General features: G+C 32.6%; 1 protein-coding gene across 7 annotated transcripts in view; it reads left to right on the top strand.

The window, feature by feature from the left end:
- The window catches only part of LOC118193931 (rho GTPase-activating protein 45-like), a 341,239-nt gene that overhangs the window by 182,555 nt on the left and 133,738 nt on the right, over positions 1 to 24,946 (top strand). For all 7 annotated transcript variants that reach the window (XM_085823640.1, XM_085823641.1, XM_085823638.1 and 4 more), the window contains exons 3-4: positions 3,137 to 3,280; positions 9,429 to 9,510. In XM_085823640.1, the coding sequence (XP_085679766.1) occupies positions 3,137 to 3,280; positions 9,429 to 9,510 (226 nt within the window). The remainder of the gene's footprint in view (positions 1 to 3,136; positions 3,281 to 9,428; positions 9,511 to 24,946) is intronic.

Below are 24,946 nucleotides of genomic sequence, written 5' to 3'. Positions count from 1 at the left end.
CATTTTAAATATTAATTAAATGACCTCGAAATCGTTCCTAAATGTGTAAACACCCTCTGTGGGTTTTAGTTGTTGAAAAGTATACAGTGTTTCATAACTTTCGTTTTAGAAAAAAAAATATTTTCTAAAAGACTCTGGGAAGTAGTGGAAGAGGGTTGGAAATCAATGATTCTAGAAATTTTACGAAAAGCTCTTCTATCATGGAAATCATAATGCAGATTCATGATGCAGTCCAGATAAAAGGCTACCAGAACAAACATTCAAAAAAATATTCTTAACATTTTAAATATTAATTAAATGACCTCGAAATCGTTCCTAAATGTGTAAACACCCTCTGTGGGTTTTAGTTGTTGAAAAGTATACAGTGTTTCATAACTTTCGTTTTAGAAAAAAAATATTTTCTAAAAGACTCTGGGAAGTAGTGGAAGAGGGTTGGAAATCAATGATTCTAGAAATTTTACGAAAAGCTCTTCTATCATGGAAATCATAATGCAGATTCATGATGCAGTCCAGATAAAAGGCTACCAGAACAAACATTCAAAAAAATATTCTTTACATTTTAAATATTAATTAAATGACCTCGAAATCGTTCCTAAATGTGTAAACACCCTCTGTGGGTTTTAGTTGTTGAAAAGTATACAGTGTTTCATAACTTTCGTTTTAGAAAAAAAAATATTTTCTAAAAGACTCTGGGAAGTGGTGGAAGAGGGTTGGAAATCAATGATTCTAGAAATTTTACGAAAAGCTCTTCTATCATGGAAATCATAATGCAGATTCATGATGCAGTCCAGATAAAAGGCTACCAGAACAAACATTCAAAAAAATATTCTTTACATTTTAAATATTAATTAAATGACCTCGAAATCGTTCCTAAATGTGTAAACACCCTCTGTGGGTTTTAGTTGTTGAAAAGAATACAGTGTTTCATAACTTTCGTTTTAGAAAAAAAAAATATTTTCTAAAAGACTCTGGGAAGTAGTGGAAGAGGGTTGGAAATCAATGATTCTAGAAATTTTACGAAAAGCTCTTCTATCATGGAAATCATAATGCAGATTCATGATGCAGTCCAGATAAAAGGCTACCAGAACATTCAAAAAAATATTCTTAACATTTTAAATATTAATTAAATGACCTCGAAATCGTTCCTAAATGTGTAAACACCCTCTGTAGGTTTTAGTTGTTGAAAAGTATAGTGTTTCATAACTTTCGTTTTGGAAAAAAAAAAATATTTTCTAAAAGACTCTGGGAAGTAGTGGAAGAGGGTTGGAAATCAATGATCCTGGAAATTTTACGAAAAGCCCTTCTATCATGGAAATCATAATGCAGATTCATGATGCAGTCCAGATAAAAGGCTACCAGAACAAACATTCAAAAAAATATTCTTTACATTTTAAATATTAATTAAATGGCCTCGAAATCGTTCCTAAATGTGTAAACACCCTCTGTAGGTTTTAGTTGTTGAAATGTATACAGTGTTTCATAACTTTCGTTTCAGAAAAATATATTTTCTAAAAGCAAAGAAAACAAAATAATGCTTATGTAACATATCAAAGCATTCTGGTTTTCTGGAAAAACTTCACATTCCAGGGAGCTGCTCTTTGTTCAACTTCAGATTAAAATTTATGTTCATGTTATATGAAGTCTAGACATTTGTCTGCAATGCAGAATGAAAACAAACAAGTTCTGTCTCAAATAAGGAGTAGGACGTGATGTTTGTTCTCTTTGATAAAATCTTACCTTAGGCCCCTGAATTTCTGCAAAAATTAACGTTTTGGTAAACATTCTTCATAAATGTTTATAATAGCTTGTAAAAGATGCAGAGTTCGTTTATACCTTTCTCTCTTTCCTCTTTTCCTGCTGATATTTGTGATGCCTAGGAAGTTGATTATAGTTTACATTCATTGCAAAATATGCGAATAAAACTAGTATAGGTTTGTGACGTGTTTATCGTATATTGATGTAAGCATAACAAATAAACAAACAAATTTTAGGCTTCCCTGCCCCGTGAACTAAATCACACTACAGGTCTACTCCCCCTTTGGGCAAGTCGTGGAGGTTCAACCTCCACTATTACCCTCCAGAGGAGCAGCGCACCACCTGGAATTCACCAGGCAGCACCGGTCGTCTAATGCTCCTACCAGTCGCATGGGCGAGCCCGTCGCAGTGGGCCGTTACCCAGCAAACCGGGGGGAACCAAGCCCTCCGGCTACGGTTCCACACCGCTCAGGACATGCCAGTCCCCGAGGCCGGCGAATAAATGACCTTTCCCTGGGGCTTCAGAACCACCAAGTTCATAAATTTTATCCCTCGTGGCCGAGACTGCCTAGGTACAGATCCTAGCCAGTAGCTTCGCAGAGTTCTCTACGTCGACGTAGTTAGACGTAGTCTCTACGTAGTTAGAATAAGAATCTCGAAATTTTTATATGTTTAACACAAAATTTATCGCAAATAACTAATTTCGTCGCTATAAATTGTAGAGATATTAGGTATTTTTTAAAAGCAAGAGAGATTGAAAAATGACCAACGTCTTCACCGGGAATCTAACCACGAACCTCTCAATTACGCGCTGAGTGTGCAGACCACTACACCACGAAGGCATACTAAGAAGGCGGGAAAAATACCTTATAAAATAATTTTCAGCTTTATTGAACAATGAATAATTATATATATATATATTTTGTTCAAAACCGTGATAAAAATTGTAACTTCTTGTAATAATGCTTCGGTTTCAGTGTTAAACTAGTTTAATTACAGAAGTATTTTTTTTTGAAACAAATAATTAAGCAATTAAATAAAAGGAATATTTTCCATCAAATTCAGTTTGTACTCGGGCTTTGAATTTTGGCTGAATTTTTGCAGCGAAATTTTATCACTCAGCTCATACGCAGGTCGGTTTGTAGTTGGTAACATACAATAATTTAAATAACTGTTCTGTAAATATTTCCAAATGGGAACATTGGCAAATAACAGATTTCCTGTGCATTGTCAAAATAAACAAAGATTTTCAAATTCTTTGGGTAACGTTAGCAAATTGTTTATTTCTTTTTAAAAATGCAAATTGTTGATAAAAGAATGAATAATTACTGTTGAAGGAATTACTGAAGTAATTTTTTGTTCTTTTTCTATTTCCTTTCAGATAAAACGGAGACGATGCGCGTGGCTGCTCACGAGAGACTGGGCGAAGTTCTGCGCATCTTGCGCAGTATTTTAGAAAAATATCCTCCCATACAATCGACAGAACTTCTTATGACTGCAGGAACTCTCATACAGCAAGTTAAAGGTAAGATTTCAAGCAAAGGCCAAAATGGGATATTACAAATTTCAGAACAGCTTACGAAAAATCTCTGTGCTATTTTATTTCCAGACAACATTAAAACTAGGCAAAATTCAAACATAATTTACTTGTTCTTTCCTTCCCATTTCGTTCATTAATAGCCTTAAAATACTTTGCTGCGTTTTTTTTACTTTAATTTTTAATTCACCTGTTTAAATTATGTATTTCCAGCCGAATAATGATAATAATTTTGCTAATTTGCATATCCCCGCAAAATGAATAATTTTATTAATCAATGCAAAATGAATATTTCTTTCCCATCTACACAAATAGTTTAACATTAGTTACGATTACTTCGCATGAACTAAATTAAAATATCTGTTTTTCTACTAAATGCTTTTGTAAATATATTGAGAATTTACACACCATGTGCCTGTAAGTTTTAGAACTAGATGCGTAAACACGCGAGATCCGGTGATAAAACTTGATCGTTTCATTTTACATGTTCCTTTTAATATTTTTCATATTTTGGCACGTTCATAATGCTTCTAAATGCCATCGTAGAAATCATCTGCTTGGAGCTGCTATTTACATTTTCTCACTGTTTGTCAAATGCTTTCAAAATGGTACCGTTTAGGGAAAATTACCGTTTTTGGAAAATCAAATATTTCACGGCTTCGAAATCTGCATAGTAACAGAAATAACTGCCGTTCTATCTTATCTCAATTTTCTAATAGTAACATCAGCAGGAGTACCGGATTGCATTCATCGTTGGCATGGGACCTGGGGCTTATACTAAGTGACAGAACGACTTAACTACTTATTACGATTTCGTCCCAACTTTCCGGAAGAATCTCCCAAGGGATAGGTCCGAGGATCTCACCCACATTTTTCCTTACCGGTAAAACGCTCGACAGGACTTTCCGCTTGCCTTATATTTCAAATGCTTTCATGTTGCAAAACACTGCATATTTACAAACATCCAGGCTTTCTCTGGGATTCGAGCCCAGGCCAACGATGTGGCAGTTAACAACACTAACTACTATATTATTCAGTTACTTTATGATGACAAGGCAATAAACTACTTAACAATGTTTGACGTCAATGGGGAGAGGCAGAATAGGTTAATGTAATGTAATCATAGCCAGTAGTTGCAGTAATTGTTTGACAACTTGGCTGGAACTGGTTGAAAAAATTCAAGCCTAAAACTTCTTACATATACTGTGCATGTGGATACATTAATAACTTCAAAAAGTGCTCGAAATTATTAGTTAATTAAGAAAATAAAAGAAGTGCCTGGTCTAACAACTTTCAAGCTTTTAGTAGAACATCTAAGTTTTATGTAAGATTATACATGGAGGATCTGTTCCTATGGGATATTGGCATTTTATGCTTCTAATTACTGTTGCAAACGAAATTCAGAAAATCCCAATTAACTTGTAAAATTGTAAAATGAATATCTAAGATAGTATTAACACAATGTGAACCAAAAAATTTCCAATTATTATGATTAAGCAACCATGTAACTATAATTTTTTTTTTTTCATATTAACACTTTTAGTGCCAATGGCTAATCTATTTGCCAAGGCTTTAGTAATAGTGGCAATGCTACGTCTGAACAAACGTCCATACGGTTTGTATGTTTTTTCTTTACTGAAAATATCGAAACTGTATGGTTAGTTCGATGACATTACAACTATAAAAATTAATGCCTGAGCCGATAACAGCAGCCGTTATCGTGAAACTCGCAAAAGAATTAAAAATTTCTTCTTAGTATAACTTTTACCGCTTAACTCCTTAATGCACCTGCAAAAATTCCGAAAATTATCCTTTTCCCGCCAAATTTTTTATTTTTTAGTTTTAACTCAACCTCTTTCTTTATTTTAACTCAAAATTGTAGCTGATACATTCTGTTATATTCATATCTGAAAACATATTCTTGAACGTATTTACTCTGGTGCACGAAAACTAATTGAGAACGGTGTACCCAAATTAACTTGATTGAGTACAGTAAGTAGTCAAAGAGGGGAATTTCTTCAGTACTTATACATAAAATAATATGTCCAAAAACCCGGCCTTTATTTTCCCAACCGCTGATAATAGATACATACTTCCAATTATTACAAAAATATTTTAAATGATACAAAGATTCATGTTTTCGCATTTTTTAATTTTTAAAAAATTAATTTCATGTTCAATACGTAATTTAACGTTTCACATGTTCCTTTTATCCCTATACTTATATTTAAAGGAATTTTGCGTTCTTTATAAAATATAAAACATAAAAGATTTGACTTCCGTACCACAAAAATTCGCCAAGGTATTTGATATTAAAATCAAATACCTCGATGATAATCATATTCGGGGAAGTCTTGAAGTGCGAATAAAGTTTAAGCTAATCGAAAGCAAATTCGAGCAAGCAGGTACGCATAAAAAAGAATTAAATCGTCTATTATGCTTTCTTACAATTATATGAGACCGTATTCATTGCAAGTACATATTTCAGACGTTCTTTTATCACGTTGTATATTTATATTGCATTCAAATACATTGTAACGTATATTAACTTTATGCGTATATTGTAGACTAATGTACACCTATATGCGATTTAAGGTGCTTCATACTATAACAATCCTTATCAGATTGAATTGAAAGCAAAAGCATGAACAATAAATACCATTAAAAAAGAAATCTTGTGCTTTAGAGAGGATATATATATACATTTATATAGCTTGCTGCTGAGTCAGTGAAGAGTTTCTATTGAAAAACTGAATGCGTGCTCGTGAAGCTTTAAAAACTGAACAAAGCGAAATAAATGTCGTAAAAACTAAAGAAAGCGTATATTTTGCCAAATCTTTATGAAATAAGTTCATAAATGCATGTAAAAATTCTAAAATACAAGTGATAACATCACTGTTTTATCGGATGTTCATCCGTGCTTGAAGTTTAGATCTTCCACTTGCGTTTTCGCTTTCATGAAAGAAAGTTATTTTAAATGTGCGATTTCTCAACTGTCAGTCTTCTAGAAAAGATTTTCGGGAATGTCATTTCAGAGCCACAGAAAATATCGTGCAATTTAAAGCTACTTTTTGGATATCGAAACTTTTAATGTTTTACCTAGTTTGTGGTTTTACCTTAACATGCTCTGAGGTTATTACCGTGGCGAGAAGGGCAGATAGTAATATACATATTTTACGGTTATAGGCTTAAGATATAGTGATGAAACATAAGCAGTTGAGGATATATTTTTGTGTATATATATATGTTTGTATGCAAGGCAGTAAGTAACATTATTTTGGACAGAAAAGCTCATAATTTGAGTATGTTAGGCTTGATAGTAAGTGTAATTGGTACAAAAGTCAGAGCAGTTCAGGAATCAACCCTTATATGAAACATCGGAGCACTAATATGGGAGCATTAATATAGAACACAAAATAATCGAGATGATAATAAAAAATGAAACACTGATATGAAACTCTCTGTTTTTGATGTTAGAAATGTTTTTTCACTTTTACATCATGCAACCTCACGTTACCAAATCACATTTCATTGGAATAATTACTGCGGCCTGACAAATTGCTGTCTTACATTGCATTAAACATCAGCAGTAATGATGCCATTCAAGAAGCAATGTTCTTAAATCACACAGGATGAAATATTTATCTTTAAAATTAAAACAACGCACTACTTATCAATACAACAAAGTCGATTAAAGTAACAGCACAAAGTATTCCTTAATAATATTCTGGTACTTTTCAGTGTCAACTAGTACTATCATATTATTAGCATAATTAATAAAAATCATCTTTCTAATGCCATATATTGTGTACTTCACTTCCAGAAATTTTGTATCGATTTATTATCTAAAATTTATTTGAATATAATTTCAGTTTAATATTATGATTCAAAAATCATTGAGGAAGAAATGGTAGTGTTAACGAACTTTTGTTTAGTGAAAACTGGCGTGGAAGAGTATTATTAACAAAGAGAAGATTGTGAAATCATCGATATCAAATTAAAGAATTTTGAAAATTATATGATCAAAAAGTTTATATGTGGCCGCAAAAATAAGAAATGTTTTTCTAAAAAACACTTTTCTTTCAAAATGATTAAAACTTTCGCAGTATTGAATAATAATAGATCACCAGAAATAAAGAAGGGCGAACTAAACGATCATCGGAAGATATATTATCTTTCGAAAACTCTTGCTGAGTCGGCTGCTCGAAATCAGAGACGTCGAATTTTTTTATTTAAAAATTTTTAAAGGAACAGTTAAAAAAAGAATTCGGTTTTTACCTTCCGAAAAAGTGGCACATGCCTGTGATATTCGAATACGAGACGTTCTGTTACTTCTATGTCCAGAAAGATGTTATTAATTTTTAATGCCCTAATGTCAAATGATTTTCTCAAAAAGTTGAATTATGCATTTTATTTTCAAAGGAGTATACTCGTGTATTAATAAACTGAGCAATGTATAAGAAACTCAAAATTAGATCTGTCTATACTTTAGGCGCAGAGATATGAACATTTTAGTCACCCATTAAAAAAAATTACCTTCGTAACCCTGTTCATTAATTTTTTATTTAATGAATACATTTTGTAAAATCATTTTCAACTTTTATGAGCTTACAGTGTTATTTTTTTATTGAAGAATCGTCACAACTTACGCAATAATCGAATGTATCTTCTTTATGGAGCTTAGGAAAACAGCATGTTAACTTCAAAACAACTCATTCGTTTCAATCAAAATAGTACTTCCACAATAAAAAATTTCTCTCCCAACAAACCAAATTAGAGAACTTCAGAGCTGTCAACAAAATATTTTAATCAGCTCCAATATTTTCTTTCCACGTCAAAGTTTTTTTACAGGAAGCAATTTTACTTTCTGTAAAAAATTTGAATTTTTTTAAAATTTAAAATATAAATTTTTTTGTATGCTTTTATTTCACTTACAGTACAAAGACAATTATTTTGCAGCCGAATTACGTAACTCACGTGTTAGATTCAATATATGTTCAACAAATAACAGTGTAGTTTCTTAGAATTTAATTTATAGACATTTACGAACGACCAAGATTAGTTACCGGAATCCCTTCATAGCATGACCGGTTGGACTGGGAAAAGCGAATATGAATTATTACATTATTTTTTTCGTGGATATCAGAATTGAGAAAACGGAAGGGAATGGGAAACGAATATACCATTTTCTGTATTTTGTGACTCTTGGCGAAATACAAAACGGCATCCTCGGAAAGAAATTCTCAAGCTCACAGATGGCGTTTTTAATAGCATTCAAAATATATAAAAATAGAAGGATACAAGTATATAAAATATTCAGAAATACAGGCATATAGAAATCGAGGTGAATTTAAGCAGAAATGTATTTATGCAGAAATAGGGTGAATACCCGTATTTGTGTAGAAATGCTGGCCTTCCATGAAATCAGGAATTTGGGAGATATTATTAAGTCCAGTATAATCAAGTCCGCTGCTAGGCATTTTGTCGCCCAGTTCAATCTCGGCAGGTCCTAAATTTTGCTGTCCGTTGCCTCCCTCAATTCTATAATTTTTGATGCCCCTAAATTCTGCTGCTCAGTGCTTCTCCTAAACTCCTTAATTTTTTTTAAGTCAATCCTTAATTTTTTTTTTCTTCGATGCTTTTTCATATTTCCGATTTTTTTCTCCCCGTACTTTCTGCCACCCGGTGTGACCGCACTAGTTGCAGCGTCTCTTGCGTTGAAAGATTGGTGTTTCAAATCTCTGCCGATGTCCCATTTTACTTTTTTACGTTTCTTACTTCGAAAAGCCCAAGAGCCTTTACCGTGATACCCAAATAAAAAGGTGAAGTATGATAATCTGTCACCATCTGGATTTTGTTGGCTGATGTAAGTGATTATTATATCTAGCCAGCAAGAGGAAGATCCTCAGTTTGAATCTTAGTGAGGGCGCTGTTGAGGCTTCATGTTTCCTGCTCCAAAAAGCATGAACAGTCTCTGAAAGCAAAATTTTACGTTAAATTTTCCACGCTAAAACAAATTGTATTTGAAATTACTATTATTATTATAGAGTTATATTTTCCCCTCTGTATAAAGTTTCTGTTTACATTCTATTTCATATTTTCATGAGTGAAGTTAACCGAAATTTTGTCTTGTTAGGTTACAACTATGAAGACGAAAAGTCTGACCCTTCGAATTTCTTTGATGCTATCGACCAGCTGGCTCTGGCTTTCAGTAGCAGGTAAGTTTGTTCTTTCGAATTTAGCATTAATTATGTAAATTCCGACTTGAAAAGGATTTAATCATAGTTTCATCAATTAATTTTGCGTACGTGGAGTTGTCGGGGTAGATTTTAGTAACACCATCTTCTAATAGATGGCGCCATCAACAGAAAGACGGCTTTTTTGTTGCAGATTTAAAAGCTCTTTCCCGTTTGTGTGTATAAAATCATTCTTTCATTCTTAACGGAATATTCCACTTTTAAAATTCTGCATTTGCCAAGATCGAAATCTAGTATTATTTTGCATATCGTGACAATTTCGATCGCAATATTGTTCATGCATTGTAAAAGGAAGCACTACGTATTTCTAGTAGGTGTTAATCACATTTGATGTCGGATTCATTGGTACAGCATTATCAATGCAACCTTCATATAACTGCACTTTTATTTTACAGGTTATTTAAATTAGGTTATATTGCTTAATGTGTCTTGAATAATCGGTCATAGATGGTCGCGTAGCAACAAGGAGAGACACCCGTTCCTGAGCGCAGAATCCAAAGGACATTTTTGGAAACAGAGGAAAGGGGCGAAAGCAATCCTCAGCTGTCTGCGGGCGTTGAAAACCCTAGCTAAACCTCTGGTCGTAGACCAATGATTCTAAGTTAAGAACTGAATCAGATAGAGTAGATATTCATTCTAAGATAATTCTGGTCACGTAATACCTTTCTGTAAAGATACGTAAAAAGAAACCGCCTTGTGAGGAGGGGGAATAACAAAAGAAAAAATAGTTTTTAACTCAACCCCGTCCAAAAAGTAGATTTGTATTTTTACTCGATTAAAATTTTCCGAAATGCCATTAATTAAAATGTTTGGCTTACATATAAATTTGTTAAAGATAGCTCCGCTTGTTAAATTTTCGAAAGCGGGTTTTAAAAGATATGTTTTACGTTATAGAATAATATTAAGGCATGAACATTGGCTTCAAATTAGCATTCGTAATGCTGCTAAAATTTGAACTTTGTTTTATACGGCTGACATTTTATACGAAACTGATGTTTTATACGAAACTGATGTTTTATACGAAACTGATGTTTTATACGACCCATTCTGTCTTTAAAAATTGCTTAATGAGATGTTTCTCGTGTAATTAAAATAGAGTATATCAACCATTAAACGTATTAATAAAATAGTCATAAAAAGAGCTGAATTGTGCCTGTCAATTATTTATTTTATTCTAACTTTTTATATACATGTCCTCTTGATTCAAAAGGGGTTTAAGTTACGTGTGCCGTTTAAGTTACATTTCAAAAGGCGTTTAAGTTACACTAAGCCCAGTAGTCTAGCTCTATCATATGTTCATTTATTTAAATATTTTCAATTATTTAAATAAAATCAACATTTTTAGCACCTAAAGGGGGGAGAAGTGGTGCTAACTAAGTAATTTTATCAGTTTTTTGCAATCTTAATTTTGAACAATAACGACCCCCCTCCTTTAACTGTATAAGAAACATATTACTGAATTAGAAATTTAGCAAAAAAATTAATTTTGCATATTTTTACTAAAAGGTATCGTGGAAGCAAAATTATCACGGTCTGAAAGCCTATGGGCATTTGATTCATTCCTTAACTTGTGTCCATCAGTCTTCCCATGTTATCGTATTTGTTCGAAAATAAGAACTCTCCATTCTTTGCTACAAGTTTGGTTTTAAAATAGTCTTATAATCAAGTGTTTTAATAAATGAAATTGCAGAGTGGGAAGATGGAGTTAATTATCATACTATATGATGTAATTGATATGTTTAAGTATTAAGTAAATCATACAGGTAACTGCCATATGCATATAACTGCGTAACTAATGCTAATTATAATAGTGTCGTCTAGGTGAGCGATTTCAATTTAAACCCGCATCCATTAGGAATTCTTTTTATACCATAGTAAAATATTCTGTGATTAGGTAGTTTGTGTACCATTCATTCTAGCCAAAATCAAATGTTAGGGCTATGCTGTCATCACCTATATTTTTATTTCTTAAAATTTATCCTAGATCTAAAATGTGAAAAGGGTCTTATGTTGATATGCGGTAATCTCCTTTTAAATATCCTTTATACGTGTATATATATATTTCTTGTTGGTTATAGGATTATTATTTGTAAGGTGTTGATGAACGCTTGGAATTAGAAGTAAAACTGAAGACATATACTGAAATATTTTGATTTATTAAGTGTGCATCAGAATATTTTTTTTTAATTTAAAGTATCTATTAATGCTGGTAATTGTTTTGTAATGAACTGGATTATTAGTGAGATTTTGGATGAAAGGGCGAAATAACTGCTGTTAGAAAACGTAGTTGTCCACTAATGTAGGAAGGACTATTTGTTACCTACTAGAAAGGAGGGAATTGAGGACTATTTACACAATTACAATAAGCGTCGTATAAATTACTCTTATGCAAATTTCATAAAATCTTTACGCAACTTCTCTTAAGTTGCTGTCGAGAACAGTATACAGTGGTGCCGCAGTATACATCATTCATTCTTTCCATATCCTTGAACTTATACCAAACCTGGACGTATAACAAACGAAGCAATAAGAAAGAAAGGGAAAATAATTAATGCTTTATGAAAAAATGGTATTGTTATTATAACACTGTTTAGTACTAAAATACAAATGCAGTATGGGAAAATATATGCTGTACGTAAATGAAGCCCTGCACATAATACTGAACTTAAATGTTTTCCCGCTATCTAAGTCAGAAGCAATTTTTCAACATGCTCTAACATCTCTCTTCTTTGCTTGGCAATCGATTTCACCGCCTTCGCAACGTTAGCTATTCAACAGCATCTTTGTTTTCCACAGTCTTAGCTACCATCGTTATCTGCATAATGGTATGCAAAACCCAAGTCCCGAATATGATTGCCATATTTTTCAACAATATCTCCATAATGATTACCTCCATAATGATCCCAACAATTTTCTTCGTTTCTTGACTCTTTTCGTTAAGTTTCCTGTAACTCACTGTTAATGAATTCATAAAATATTTTCTCGAAAAAATACAAAACCACAAGTAAATTCAGAGTTATAAAGCGTGTTAATCACCGAATAACAGCAACAAACATCCTGACGCTCATGGGTAGTCACACGAAAGAAGTAAACGGAGCTAATGTGAGCAGTCGCGATTCAGAAAACTCGAGCCATATTTCAAGTAAATATAGTATACCAAACAAATCGAGTACAAACATGAAGTGCACAAATTGGACGTATTTTCAAAGCAGACGTATACAAGGTACCACTGTTATTAACTTTATTTTCCATATTTCTCAACTATTTTAAATTATCCGAATTCTTGATTTACATTTTTTAATAGAAAGTTCTTTATATTATATTGCGACAAAATAGGTTATCCCACTGTCAAATATGATTCGAAATTTGACAAATTTTTGAAACGATTCGAAAGCACTTTTTATTTTTTTTAAAGTTATCCCATGAAAGAAATTGTGTTTAGCCTGGAGCTTAAAGCTTTTTTGCTTGAAAAGTCATACTTTTTTTCATCCTAATCATAAAAGAGAAATGTTTTGACGTTTCATCATCTTAAAGAACGTAGTTTAGCGAGTCTAAACGATAAAAGATTTCTTTTAGAAATTTCATAATTCTTTAGAAATTCATTCTTTCATAAAATTTTTTTTAGAGAACTTGTAGTAAAGTCATTAGGGTCTTTGGTTGCTTGAAACGTGAAAAACGAGCAACGCCCTAGCCGGGACTCGAACCTGGACGAGTGTGCTACCGTTACACCCCGAAGGCATGACGGAAGAGAGATAAAATACCTTATAAACTGAATGTGTTATCTTATTACATCTCGAGACTGCAATATCGATATTATTTGGATTGCTACGTATAATAATGTTAACTTCTCGTAGAAAGAGCGTGGTATTCTTCCTAGCGTGCCTTCGTGGTGTAGTGGTTCTGCACGCTGGGCTGGTATCCAGAGGTTCGTGGTTCGATTCCCGGCGAAGGCGTTGCGAATTTTTCATCTCACTGGCTTTTCCAATTAACCTAATGTCTCTACAGTGGCGCCCAAACTAAAAGGGTGTTGGATGCGAATTCTCCACACCCAGCATTTGGCGATTGGGTCCCCTAAAAACCCCATTCGCCCTTTAAAAGAGGGAGTATGTAAGGTATTTCTCCCGCCTTCCTAGCGTGCCTTCGTGGTGTAGTAGTTCTGCACGCTGGGCCGGTATTCCAGAGGTCCGTGGTTCGATTCCCGGCGAAAGCGTTTGCTCATTTTTCATCTCTCCGGCTTCCAAAAAAAAAAAAAAAAAAAAAAAAAAAAAAAAAAAAAAATCCTAATGTCTCTTCAACATTTAGATTTTTATTATTCGTTAGTCAGTTGAAAATTTATAGGTGATGAATTTGCTTAAAAAAATCGGTGTTTGTGAAGGGAAATGGGAAAATCTCCACTTTTCCCATTAAACTTCGCTTTTTGTAGCCAATGTGTCATCTAAGTTTGTGGGTACATTTTTCGAATATTATTTTAATCAAGTTAAATCTTTTTTCTTAGTCATTTCGTGAAAGGTACGAAATTTCTGAATGAGAAATATGTTATTTTTCAAGTATCATGTATTAATTATGCTGGAGGTTCATTTTTGCGTAGGAGAGGCTATTACTGAGTAGCATCGGGGCTAAATGTTTTTTCATTATGATCCGTATTTGCACTATATGCACAACCTCTTGTTCATTCCTCGAAATAATAGCACTTTAATTTCTATTTTAGCAAATATTTTCTTTCGTTATTATTATATATGATCATCTGGAGGTATGTACATAGTTCACTTTTCGCTGAAAAGATGAAAATTGTGAGGTTTATGTAATCAGATAACACATAATTTTTTGTAACTGTGTCTTGCAGTTGAACAAATCTAGTCATTTACTGATGATGTTCCTCAAATCAGGTAAATGCGCTCATCATAATCATAATTTATTGATGTAATTGAAGCTGATTCATCATGCATATTGGCAGATAATTTAAACTGTAAATAGTATTTTTTTAACTATTAACTAAAGATTAAAATTTCAATACCATTTCATTTTTTTTTGGCATAAAGTTATGTAAATATGGTCAGATCCAAATTATTGACATTAACCTGTTATCGAAAGTATTTTGTAATTAAACAACAGCAGTGAGTGTTTTTTAGCATAGGCACTGAGTTAAAATGGATTTCAAGCATCGCTATACATAATGGTGAAGAATTTACCTTAAAAAATAATCATGTTTTGAGTAGCCTCAGTTGTAAAACGTAAACTTAAGGCTACTAACTTAATTAAAGCAGTGAACCTAATCACAGGGACGAAGTCTTCTGCAAGGCTACTGAAGCATATAGTAGAATTTTGCTTCCGTATGTAGTTATCCCTTTATTCAAGAGTGTTAAGTTTCAAGCTGATGTTATTTATATTGATAAAATAACATCAATTTCTACCATGCTGCAGTATAAAAGTTACAGACTTTTTCCTGTAGTATTATGAAATAAAAAATATTATTTTAGCCGCTTTATTATATAAGAGTTTGAGAATTGTTCTAAGCTGTAGATATTGAGTACGTGTGGAAATCATAGTCGCTATCTGATAACGAGTACTCTTTTTTGTATTAAAGTTTTCATCCAAAAATAGTTATTTCATAAAATATTAGGTTTGGAACTGCAGAAAGCAAAATTTCTAACAAAAATTTGACAAAATCATCTTGAAACTGGAAAATAATTTTTATAATGAGTTAAAAATTAGGAGTATAGTAAGCTATTGAAAATCAACTGCAGAAGAGTTGTAAAAGGAAATTAATGATATCTCCCATATTTTTTTATTTCACTGTATAATGAAACTGTGTTTACATGGCTGGACAGTCTTTTATGCGGATTTCGACCATTGCCGTAAAATGCGCATGATGTTAGGTAAGTCATTATATTATCTGTAAATACAGAAAATCCACAAAGTAAAAGAAGGTTAGGTTATTGATACCTGAATTTTCACTGGAGATTCATGGTGAGGAGAGATGTTAACGTATTAGAATAACGAAGCAAAATTTTAAAAAATTAAATCCTGTAGAAAAAGTAATATCATGGGGAAAGAAAGTGTTATACAAGCTTGAAACGTATAGCTCGAAATAAGCTTGAAACGCATAATAGATGTCGCAAAGGAAGTAGAAGGTGTAAAGTCTGAGGTTGTTATCATTGGGCATTTTAATACGTGAGGTATAGGCATAAATGGCAGTGCAAAACCAAGTATCCTTACTGAAGAAATTTTCGTGTATTCTTTCGTAGGATCAGGTTAAAATTGTTTTATTTAGGAATAATTTCTTTTTCGTTTTCTCTTTTATTCGAAATGATGAAAATGCTGAAGAGATGTCTACAAAAACTCAACGTTGCAATAAATGTAGGCGCCATCTTCTCTTTCTCACGCAATTTGCTCAGAACGCCCTTACATCAAAAGGGATGCTGCTGGCAGTCACGCCGTCTGCCATCATCCAAAGCACAATCACACATCCTACCGGAAATCTGGAATTCCTTGGCGAAGAATCACACCATGGGACAGACAGAAGAAAAACAAAACAAAAAAATTACAGCAACAAACGGGAGGTGCCCTTAAATCCGAATCTCTGGTAGGTAGTAGTAACCTAGATTCCTTTTCTTTTAATCCACCTCCCACACCCGACGTCTTACTTTCAAAGTGTAGTTTCTCGATTTGATGCGTGTTTGCTTTGAAATGTGGGGGTAGCCGGGGTCAGTTCGGGGTGTTGGGAGGTCGTCGCGTGACCTGCTAACGACGTCTTGAGTTTGGTCCTCCAAGCAATGTTCTGTCCGTATTAACTAGATTACTTACTTATCTTTGTGCCATTTACGGGCATATATTAAGAAGGGGAAATTCGGCATTTTTCTTTATCCCTCCTTCGATTTAGTTTGGGTCAAGAACTAAAGTTTCGCCAAGGACATTGACTGAAGATTCGCATCAAACCATTGATCTTTCCAAGCAAGAGAAGTAGCTGATAGTAAATGGGAAAGTAAAACAGGAACTCTTCGGTTTAACTAAGAGTACAATACGTTTTGTTTGGGAAACATGATAGTTGCGTTGCTCATAATATTACTCAATATTTTAAATAATTAAACAATCTTAGCCATTTTATGTTTTATTAATCTCAAAGCTGTTTTTAAATACAATTGATTACATGTGTATAGAAACTATTTTCTTCTCATAGTCATTGTTTTAAAAACTAAAATTTTAATATAGTAGGAATAATAAGGAAATATGCTTTCCCATTTTTCGATTCTTAATTGAATAAATTCGATAATAATTCTTATTTGTTTTACTTGATATAGTCAAACCACGCGAAAACTATTTGCTAGCGCAAGTTATATATTTTTGTGGAAGACCGCTTTAAGGAAAATTGGTTAATATCGCATAGGTATAGATAGAGGCTAGGCCAGCACCTCTGTGGTATCCTCTGTACCTAATCAACTGTTCAGCTTCCTCCCAAATTTGGAATTCCGAGGGTCTTCCACTCCTATACCCTTACCCTCAACCTCATGAGGCTTGCCGTATAGTTTGAGGCGTCTTTGCCGCACATTATACTACTACAAAAATCCGTGCCTTCTCCGGGATTCGAACCTAGGCCTAGGATGCCACGTAGCTTCGCTAACCATTATTCCATTTGGGATACAGGGGGAATTATAAAAACCATTATTTAGCTGATTCATTCGCTGGTTTTGAACTCGCTGGGTTCAGGACTGGGAAACAAATCTTAATGGCATGTATCTATATTAATAGGTTGAAATTACAAAACAATTTTATGTTACTTCTTAATATATTCTGAAGTAATTTACAAACAATTTTATTTTTACAAAACAATTTTATTTTACTTCTTATACTTACATTCTAAAGTAATAATATTTTATACATTATTGCAAGGAGTTAAATATATTTCTAAAGCCATGTAATGTGATGACTGTCTAACTCTGGTACATTATCTTCTGCAACAAAATTTAAATCTAAAGATAATAAATGAAATCTGTTTTCACGTAGAGATTAAGTACTTTACCTATATTTCGTCTTTTTTTAATTTTATATAAAATATTCCATTACAAATATCCCTTCTGATATTTTTGTATTCCTCTATTTATAGCATTTTACATCCCCCCCCTAAAAAAATAATTTGGAAACAAACACTACAGTTTTCAAAACTGAAGATTTTTTTAGTTAACTTTTAATTTTTTTTTAACATTAAAGATTTTATTTTAAGATGTGTCAACAGTGGTAATTACATTTATTTATTTAAAGGGCGGAATCCTTCTTGAGGTGTTGATAATAATCGAGTCCTTCGAATTGCCAGTTTTTTTTTTACTTCTTTCAAAAGTAATTTAAAAACAAATCAAGTAAATTTATATTACACACTCTGACACTGGAAACTTTTATGGTGTTTAACTTATGCCACTAGAACTGATCAGGAGGAAAGAATAGTTTATTAATAAATATATATTCGTGTATAGATTGGTATACGCTTCCATGTAAATATATACAATTTCAGAGCTGAGTTGCACGCTTGAGGAAACCGGATACAAGTCATTAAAAGAACTAAGGGGAAGAAACAGCTCGATAATAATTACGTAATTTCTATAAACCGTAACCCTACGCAGTCTACCACTATTCGATTGATAAGAACACAAGGAAATCGCTCTGCAGATCGTTATGGCAGAAAAGAAAAGAAAACAATTATTATCTTTAGTCGTCTGCGACGAGAAGAATGAACTTTCAAAATAGAAATCTTTCATTCGAAGATACTTAATGTGTTATTCTATGAAAAATTATAAAAAAGAATATGACTTGTTCGAACGCCTTAATAGAAGCTAGAAGTTGTGAAAGAACTTGCTCTGGGAGGTTGAGCTGGAGTTACAGCAATTAGCAGTCAACATTATCCTCCTGTGCGATTTTAAAATATTCTTCTGGAGAAAAGTTTCTTAACGTAATCGTTCATTGCATTTTTTAATAAGTTTCTTCAAGCAGCATTTTGAATTACTTTCACTTTATTGTCCTTAAGATGTGAAAGTCTTGCCGATATACATCTAAGACCATATAAGGTGAAGGACTTTTATTAGTACATTGACTCATTTTGCGAAACCAGTTCCCGAAACTTGATATAAGCGTTTTTGAAAAATTGCACTGAATAAATGGGAAGTGTTATTCATTTTGGGGCAATTGCATAGAAGAAAAATTATAATTTCCCATATTAAAAGTATTGTTTTTAAATTATCATTGGTTGGTCGATTAACTTATTATGGTAGACCACACATGAAACCTATTTGATTTAGGAGAAATGTTTTGATGAAGACATTTGTAAGGGAATTTGTTCATAAACACATCACACTTAAGAAAAATCACAGAATTAGTGTTAAAGTTTTTAGTTACTTCAGTAGTGCTCAATCGATGTAAAAATGATTCAGGTTATTTAGCGTTCATATTCATAGCTTCATTGTTCATTATTATTCTTTGACTTCATTACTTTGTATTGATCATGCCTTCATGTTTTTATATTCCTCATTCAATGTAAAAGTAAGTTTTGTAAATGTACGAGAAAGCTTTACTGAATAGTCCCAGTTTTCAGTTTTTCAATGTTCCATAATGAAAATAATGTATACCGATGTTTTTAGAGAACGTACACATCGTTTTATTGATGTTCGTACGTCAAATTGTTTTGCCACTGTCTTTTTTTTTCTTCGGCTTTGTCCTATTACCAAACACGAAATCAATTGTTATCTGTGTTCATACCATAGAAAATCTGCCCTCGAATGTTTCGCCCTGCATAATTATGCAGGTAGATGCAGTAGATTACAATTCAGCCTTTTCCATATATTTCCATATAAGTTGGGAAATCTTGAGAGATTTACTATAGCCTTGGATTTGAGCACGAGATCTTCGGTATGCTGGACAAATATGCTAAGCATTGCAATATAAAATTGCGTAGTAGGAAATTTTTTAATTTCTTGCAGGTTTCGCACTACTGGAAATATATTCTTGAACCGATATATTTGAATCCCGTTACCATTTATTTGCTTGTAAACTGTATGGTTCTGATGACACGCTTATTTATATAATACACAGAAAAGTGCTGCTGCTGTTGACAGTTTTAGTTTTCTCATTCCATCATCCTTACCGTACTGTTCGATGCGGTGATTAACACTGTCGGCTGCCATATCGATGTGTATGGGTTCGAATTCCGGGGAAAGCAGGGATATTTGTAGCTATCATTCCTACCTTTCTGGAAGATGTAATAGCCTCTTAGTAACCTGTCGCTGGTACACCCTAAATAACGCTCTCGGATATGCAGATGGCTAAATCATCGATGGCTTCCGGCATTCCCGGTCAGTGTTTTATGAGAAAGTGTCTGACCATTAAGAACAAAATTTCCGTGTTCATTTTCTTCATGTCATCAGAAGCATATCAGTATAGATTAAGAACTTTTCAATTATTTTTTATCTATCATTATCAAGTTATTAAAATAATATATATATATATATATATATATATATTATGTTCTTTACATGTATAGTTTTATTTTATATCTCATCATATGTTTTTGAAAAGAAAGTGCGTGATTCAAACTGTAATGCCAAGATGAAGGTAAATGACTTAATGTATAATACCTAGCTGAAAATAGATATTGAAATCTTGAATGCAGAGGTACATTTCAGTGTTTTGTTTAATCAAAAAAATAATTTTTATTCACTTTTTCTAATTAAATATGCGTGTATGTAGATACATAATATATTGCAAGTTTCATTTACGCGATAGTAGAAAAAGTGAACAAATTAGATACTATATGCTAGACCTTGTGACACATTTAAAACGCTATTTGTTTCACAAAATTCTCAGAATTCCTTTAGTATGCACGCGTATACCTAGTTTACTCGCATATTTTCTACTAATTTTACAACTTGAAAACCGGGAGCAGAAAAATACGAGGTGTATAATGATTCTGAAGAGGCGGCTTAAATGACAGGCACAGCACATTAAAGACACAGTAATATTATTATAATATGTGTATAAAACTTATCAGTTTTATTAATATTCTTTTTCTTACAGAAAATAATTTCGTATTTAGGTATAAATTTTAAGTTATTACCATAAATCGGAAATTTTAAAATCATATGGTGAAAAACGCACAGAGAAAATTACGCAAGGGGAAAATAGATTTGCGAATAAGTATGGTATTTAATTTTGTGTTTTATACGAAAATACTTTCATCGTTACATTATACAAAGAAGCGATTAATTTATTATTACAAAAAACAATTACTTTCAATCAAAATATTTTTCATAATAAAATTTTTTTTACAAATAGTGTTAATTCTTTATTACAAATATATCAGATTAAAGTATGGTTAACACTGTGTTACCATTAAAGAAAAGAAATCGTATAAAATAATGTACCTTTCAGTTTATTACGGAAGATAAATTCTTGCTGATCTGAAAAAGAATTATATATACGTATGAATGTATGTATGTATGATTTTTGAAAAAAGTCGAATGTTTCTCTAACGTGTCGACCAGTTTAACACTTAAAAGTTATTCTTTCTTTTCGTACTTGCAAATATTTGTCCTTTTCATAAGAATGTATAATGATAAATAGAAGTGCGATGTGCCATAGCATATATACATATGCATGTAGTACATAATTATTCCATGTAATTTATTTTTGAAAGCAAAAAAAAAAAAAAAAAATTATTTTCAAAGCAAAAAGGGACAAACTTTGTTTACCCCGATCATTTTTATGAAGCCTTTCATTTTCTGAGACGCAGTCGCCATTGTCGAATCAAAATTCCCGCTGTTATTACGTCATTCTTCTAGCTTCAGGTTTTCTTTTTCTATCTTTTATTCGTGTTCATGTTTATGCATTCCATACCCCCTTCCGTCTTTATAATGGCGGACGTGTCCTTGTCAGTTAAGTGTCGTGTTCCAGCGCGTGCTCAAAATGCCCATTCTGGTAATGAGGTGTTGACTTGGAATGGGTAACTTGTGAAAAAAGGGATTGTTCGCCCTTCTTTGTGGCCCGGACAGTTTTAATGAAAGTTGTTTTCGATGTAATACGATTGCGCAGTTGTCTTGCCAGCTCAAGCCTGTAAAAAACATAACTTTTTTTTTAATACTGAAATTAGTGTTTGAGTGTGTTGTTATTGAAATCAACCCTGTAATTGTAGCATGGGCGTTACGCAAAACAGGTAAAATAGAATATGATGTGTCATATGTAGGTGCAGTCGGAAAAGTCGAGAGTCGCTGAAATACTTGTCAAATATTAATCTTAACTAAAAGAAGCTAAAATTGTTCTGTTGGTAGTTATCGAAATCCTTGTTTGTTAGGAACCTTAACTGTATCTTTTCATTGCTACGTTTCGCAATCGCAGCTTATTATCAGCTTGTTTTCATTATTATAAAATTCATTATTCGTTTGTATGAGAATGAAAGTCTTTACACATAAAGACAGGCTAACATTTTAAGGCCCACTTTTCTAAGGGGGAGGGAGTGCTGTTGCTGTTGTTTTGTTGGAATGTAACGCTTTTATACTACGAACTCTGTATGTAAAAAATTATCGTAAATAGCACTGGAATGCTTTATGTAATATCCAAATACTACTATATAATTTTAATTAAATGCATATATTTGCTGCATGATATGCCTGTGGATGAATAAGATGTGAAGTCATTCTGCGGAGTTTCTTTTGCATAATCGGAATACTAGGAATTGCCATTTCTTATGGGCATTATGCCAGAATTAAGAATAAATGAGCTTATTCATATTTTGAAGGATTGTAAGCATTATGGCATTTCTCCTGCACGCGCTCCCGCGATATAATGGTTAACATAGGGGTTCTCAACTCATGGAGGCAAGAAATTTATTCTTACCTCCACGTTGGGGGAGAATCCTCCCCCTCGGTTAAGACAATTTACCTCCAGGGCATTATATATAATTATATAAATATTTACCCCCAGGGCAAAGTTTCAGGGGAGTGCGGTCAACCTTTTAGATGTTAAGTATTTAGTTTTAATTTCTAAATATATATTTTAAAAAAACTTTTATTCAAGTTTTGATATTTATCAACGTTTTCTGTACTTTTTGTTGTTTAATTTGTAAATCACGTAAAAAAATCTAAATAAATGTATATATGCATTTTCAAGTTTTGAAAAGGAGGGGGGAGAGGGAATGATCATCTTGCGAAGGTGAAAGAGGTATGTGAGGTAAAAAAGGTTGAGAACCACTGAGTTAAAACTTCCAGCGAATAAATGGTCCTTCACAGATGAGGTTTCAAATTCCCGCTTCGAAAAAACAATTAATAATCTCCACAGAGTTAGTATATTAAATAGTGAGCAGCTTTGAGATGTTTTTGAATGAACTGAAACACTAGACAGCAGTAAATGTATCAAAAGCACAGTTTCTTGTTATATATGGATAGATGAATTAAATTTCTTATAGTTTGGTTGTATCAGCTATTACTGTCTGATGCTGCGATTCCATCAAAAGTTCTAATAACATTTGAAGTTATTTTAAAGTTATTTGCTAGCGGATAATAACTGCTGTTTGTAAAATGACATAAGTAGGTATATTTAGTTTGAAAACCCCAGTCATAAGCTATCCTTCTCTGTCTTAGCCCCATAATAGCTATATCCTGTATAATATAGTCATTATGGGGAGAGAAACCTCTCTTTAAATACTACTAATCACATGCACGCGTTCTAATGTGCAGAATGAGTAGTTTTTTTCCCAGTTACCCTAGGTAACGTATTTCAACTTATTTTCTGTGGCTCTATACTAAAACACCTTTTTTATGAAATTTACTATGCTTAAACTGAAAAAGAAAGGTGGAAAATTATAGTTTTTTAGTTTCTTGGTGACAAAATTGTTTACTACGTCATATAAAAATATAGTACATATTTACATTTATTTGCAAGAGAAATTAAGATAAAACTAATATTTGTAACGAGGCTTTTTAGTTGCCTTAAATTCAGTTTTTCGTCATGTGCAGTTCTACGGATTTTGAAATTTGGTTTGGTTTAGTTGGTTACGGCAAAGCACTCAAGGGCTATCTGCCAAAGGACAGGGATGCCTTCGTGGAGTACATTTTAAGGGAAGCTGGCTTGTGTACTCTTTAAACCTTGAACTAATGAATAATTTTAACTGTCATTCTAGTGTTTAACGTTCTGAAATTACAAAAAAAATTCCTGTTTTGGATATCACTGGGAAGTTGCTCAGTCTTATTAAAGACATTCTCAGTAGCATTTAATTTTTATTATTTTTATGTTGATATGTTTCTTTTATGTATAAAAGGAAACGCTATAAAAATATTTTCATATCTTACCATCTTCATGATTTACTATTTTCTTCTTTTATATTGATTCTAATTAACATTTTTTTAAAATTTTGTTTCCACATATACTAAATTTTGTTCCCTTTCAGCTGACCTAATGCATCTCCCTTTCTTTTATCAAAACGCAAAGTCTTTATCTGTTAGCAACATATTGATTATAAATGTGATAGTATTGAGTATTTTTAATGGTATTTTTTTTTCCTTTGAGAACATACAGACTCCCCGTGCACCACATATGTACAACACGGGGCTTACAGAAGTAAGTTAACTAGAACATTAAAGGTTACATGTATAAATAAACATTAAAAATTACATGCATAAATAAAGCGAACAAAAGCAGAGAACAGCAGTCTGGACTTCACGAAAACAGATAAGTTCACTGGCCAAGTCACTCCGAACATTTTATAATGGTATTGTGCAATTATATTTACCCTTAACAACATTTAAGCCTTTTGAAAATATGTTCACAAATACGAAAGTGCTCTGTACCGCTGATCTTTTGTCCTAACGTTAAACTGGAGTTACAAAGAGCTAATAAAATAAATATTTAAATATGCCGCAACTTCTTTTGAAAATTGATAAAGCCATCTGCCTCCAAAATATAACGTCTAGGTGTCATTTTCCTGTTTTACTTTGTATTTTGACGTTAAAATTCTCATTAAAAATATAATAAAATTCCTTATAAATATAATAATAATAATTCCTTATAAAATTCTTATTGAATACACAAACTTTCTATTGCTTATGACAGTTTAACATCCTTTTTCGGTTTATTCCATTACATCTAAATTTTATGACTATTTGAATGCATTTTATAAAACAGCAAAGTCAGCTGTTAATTCTTAATTAACCGGGCGCGGAATAATCGAGTTGCGCATTAACTAGGCCCTGCCTAAAAAAACGGTTCTTTATTGCGACCGCGATGGAAAAGTTATTGTCACAAATCAGTAGCGTAAAGCAAAACTGTAAAATAAAAATACGTAAAGTAACAACAAAAATAACAAATGTAGTTCGAGCATTTGGAAAGTTATTTTTAATCATTACCAGCACCTGATTTTACTGCATGT

Source organism: Stegodyphus dumicola, chromosome 9 (genome assembly GCF_044657685.1).
Source record: "Stegodyphus dumicola isolate Sdum_Otavi_A_Nest chromosome 9, ASM4465768v1".
NCBI classification, from domain to species: domain Eukaryota; kingdom Metazoa; phylum Arthropoda; class Arachnida; order Araneae; family Eresidae; genus Stegodyphus; species Stegodyphus dumicola.
The sequence above is the reverse complement of the archived record's forward strand: the minus strand, read 5'-3'. Positions and strand labels throughout refer to the sequence as shown.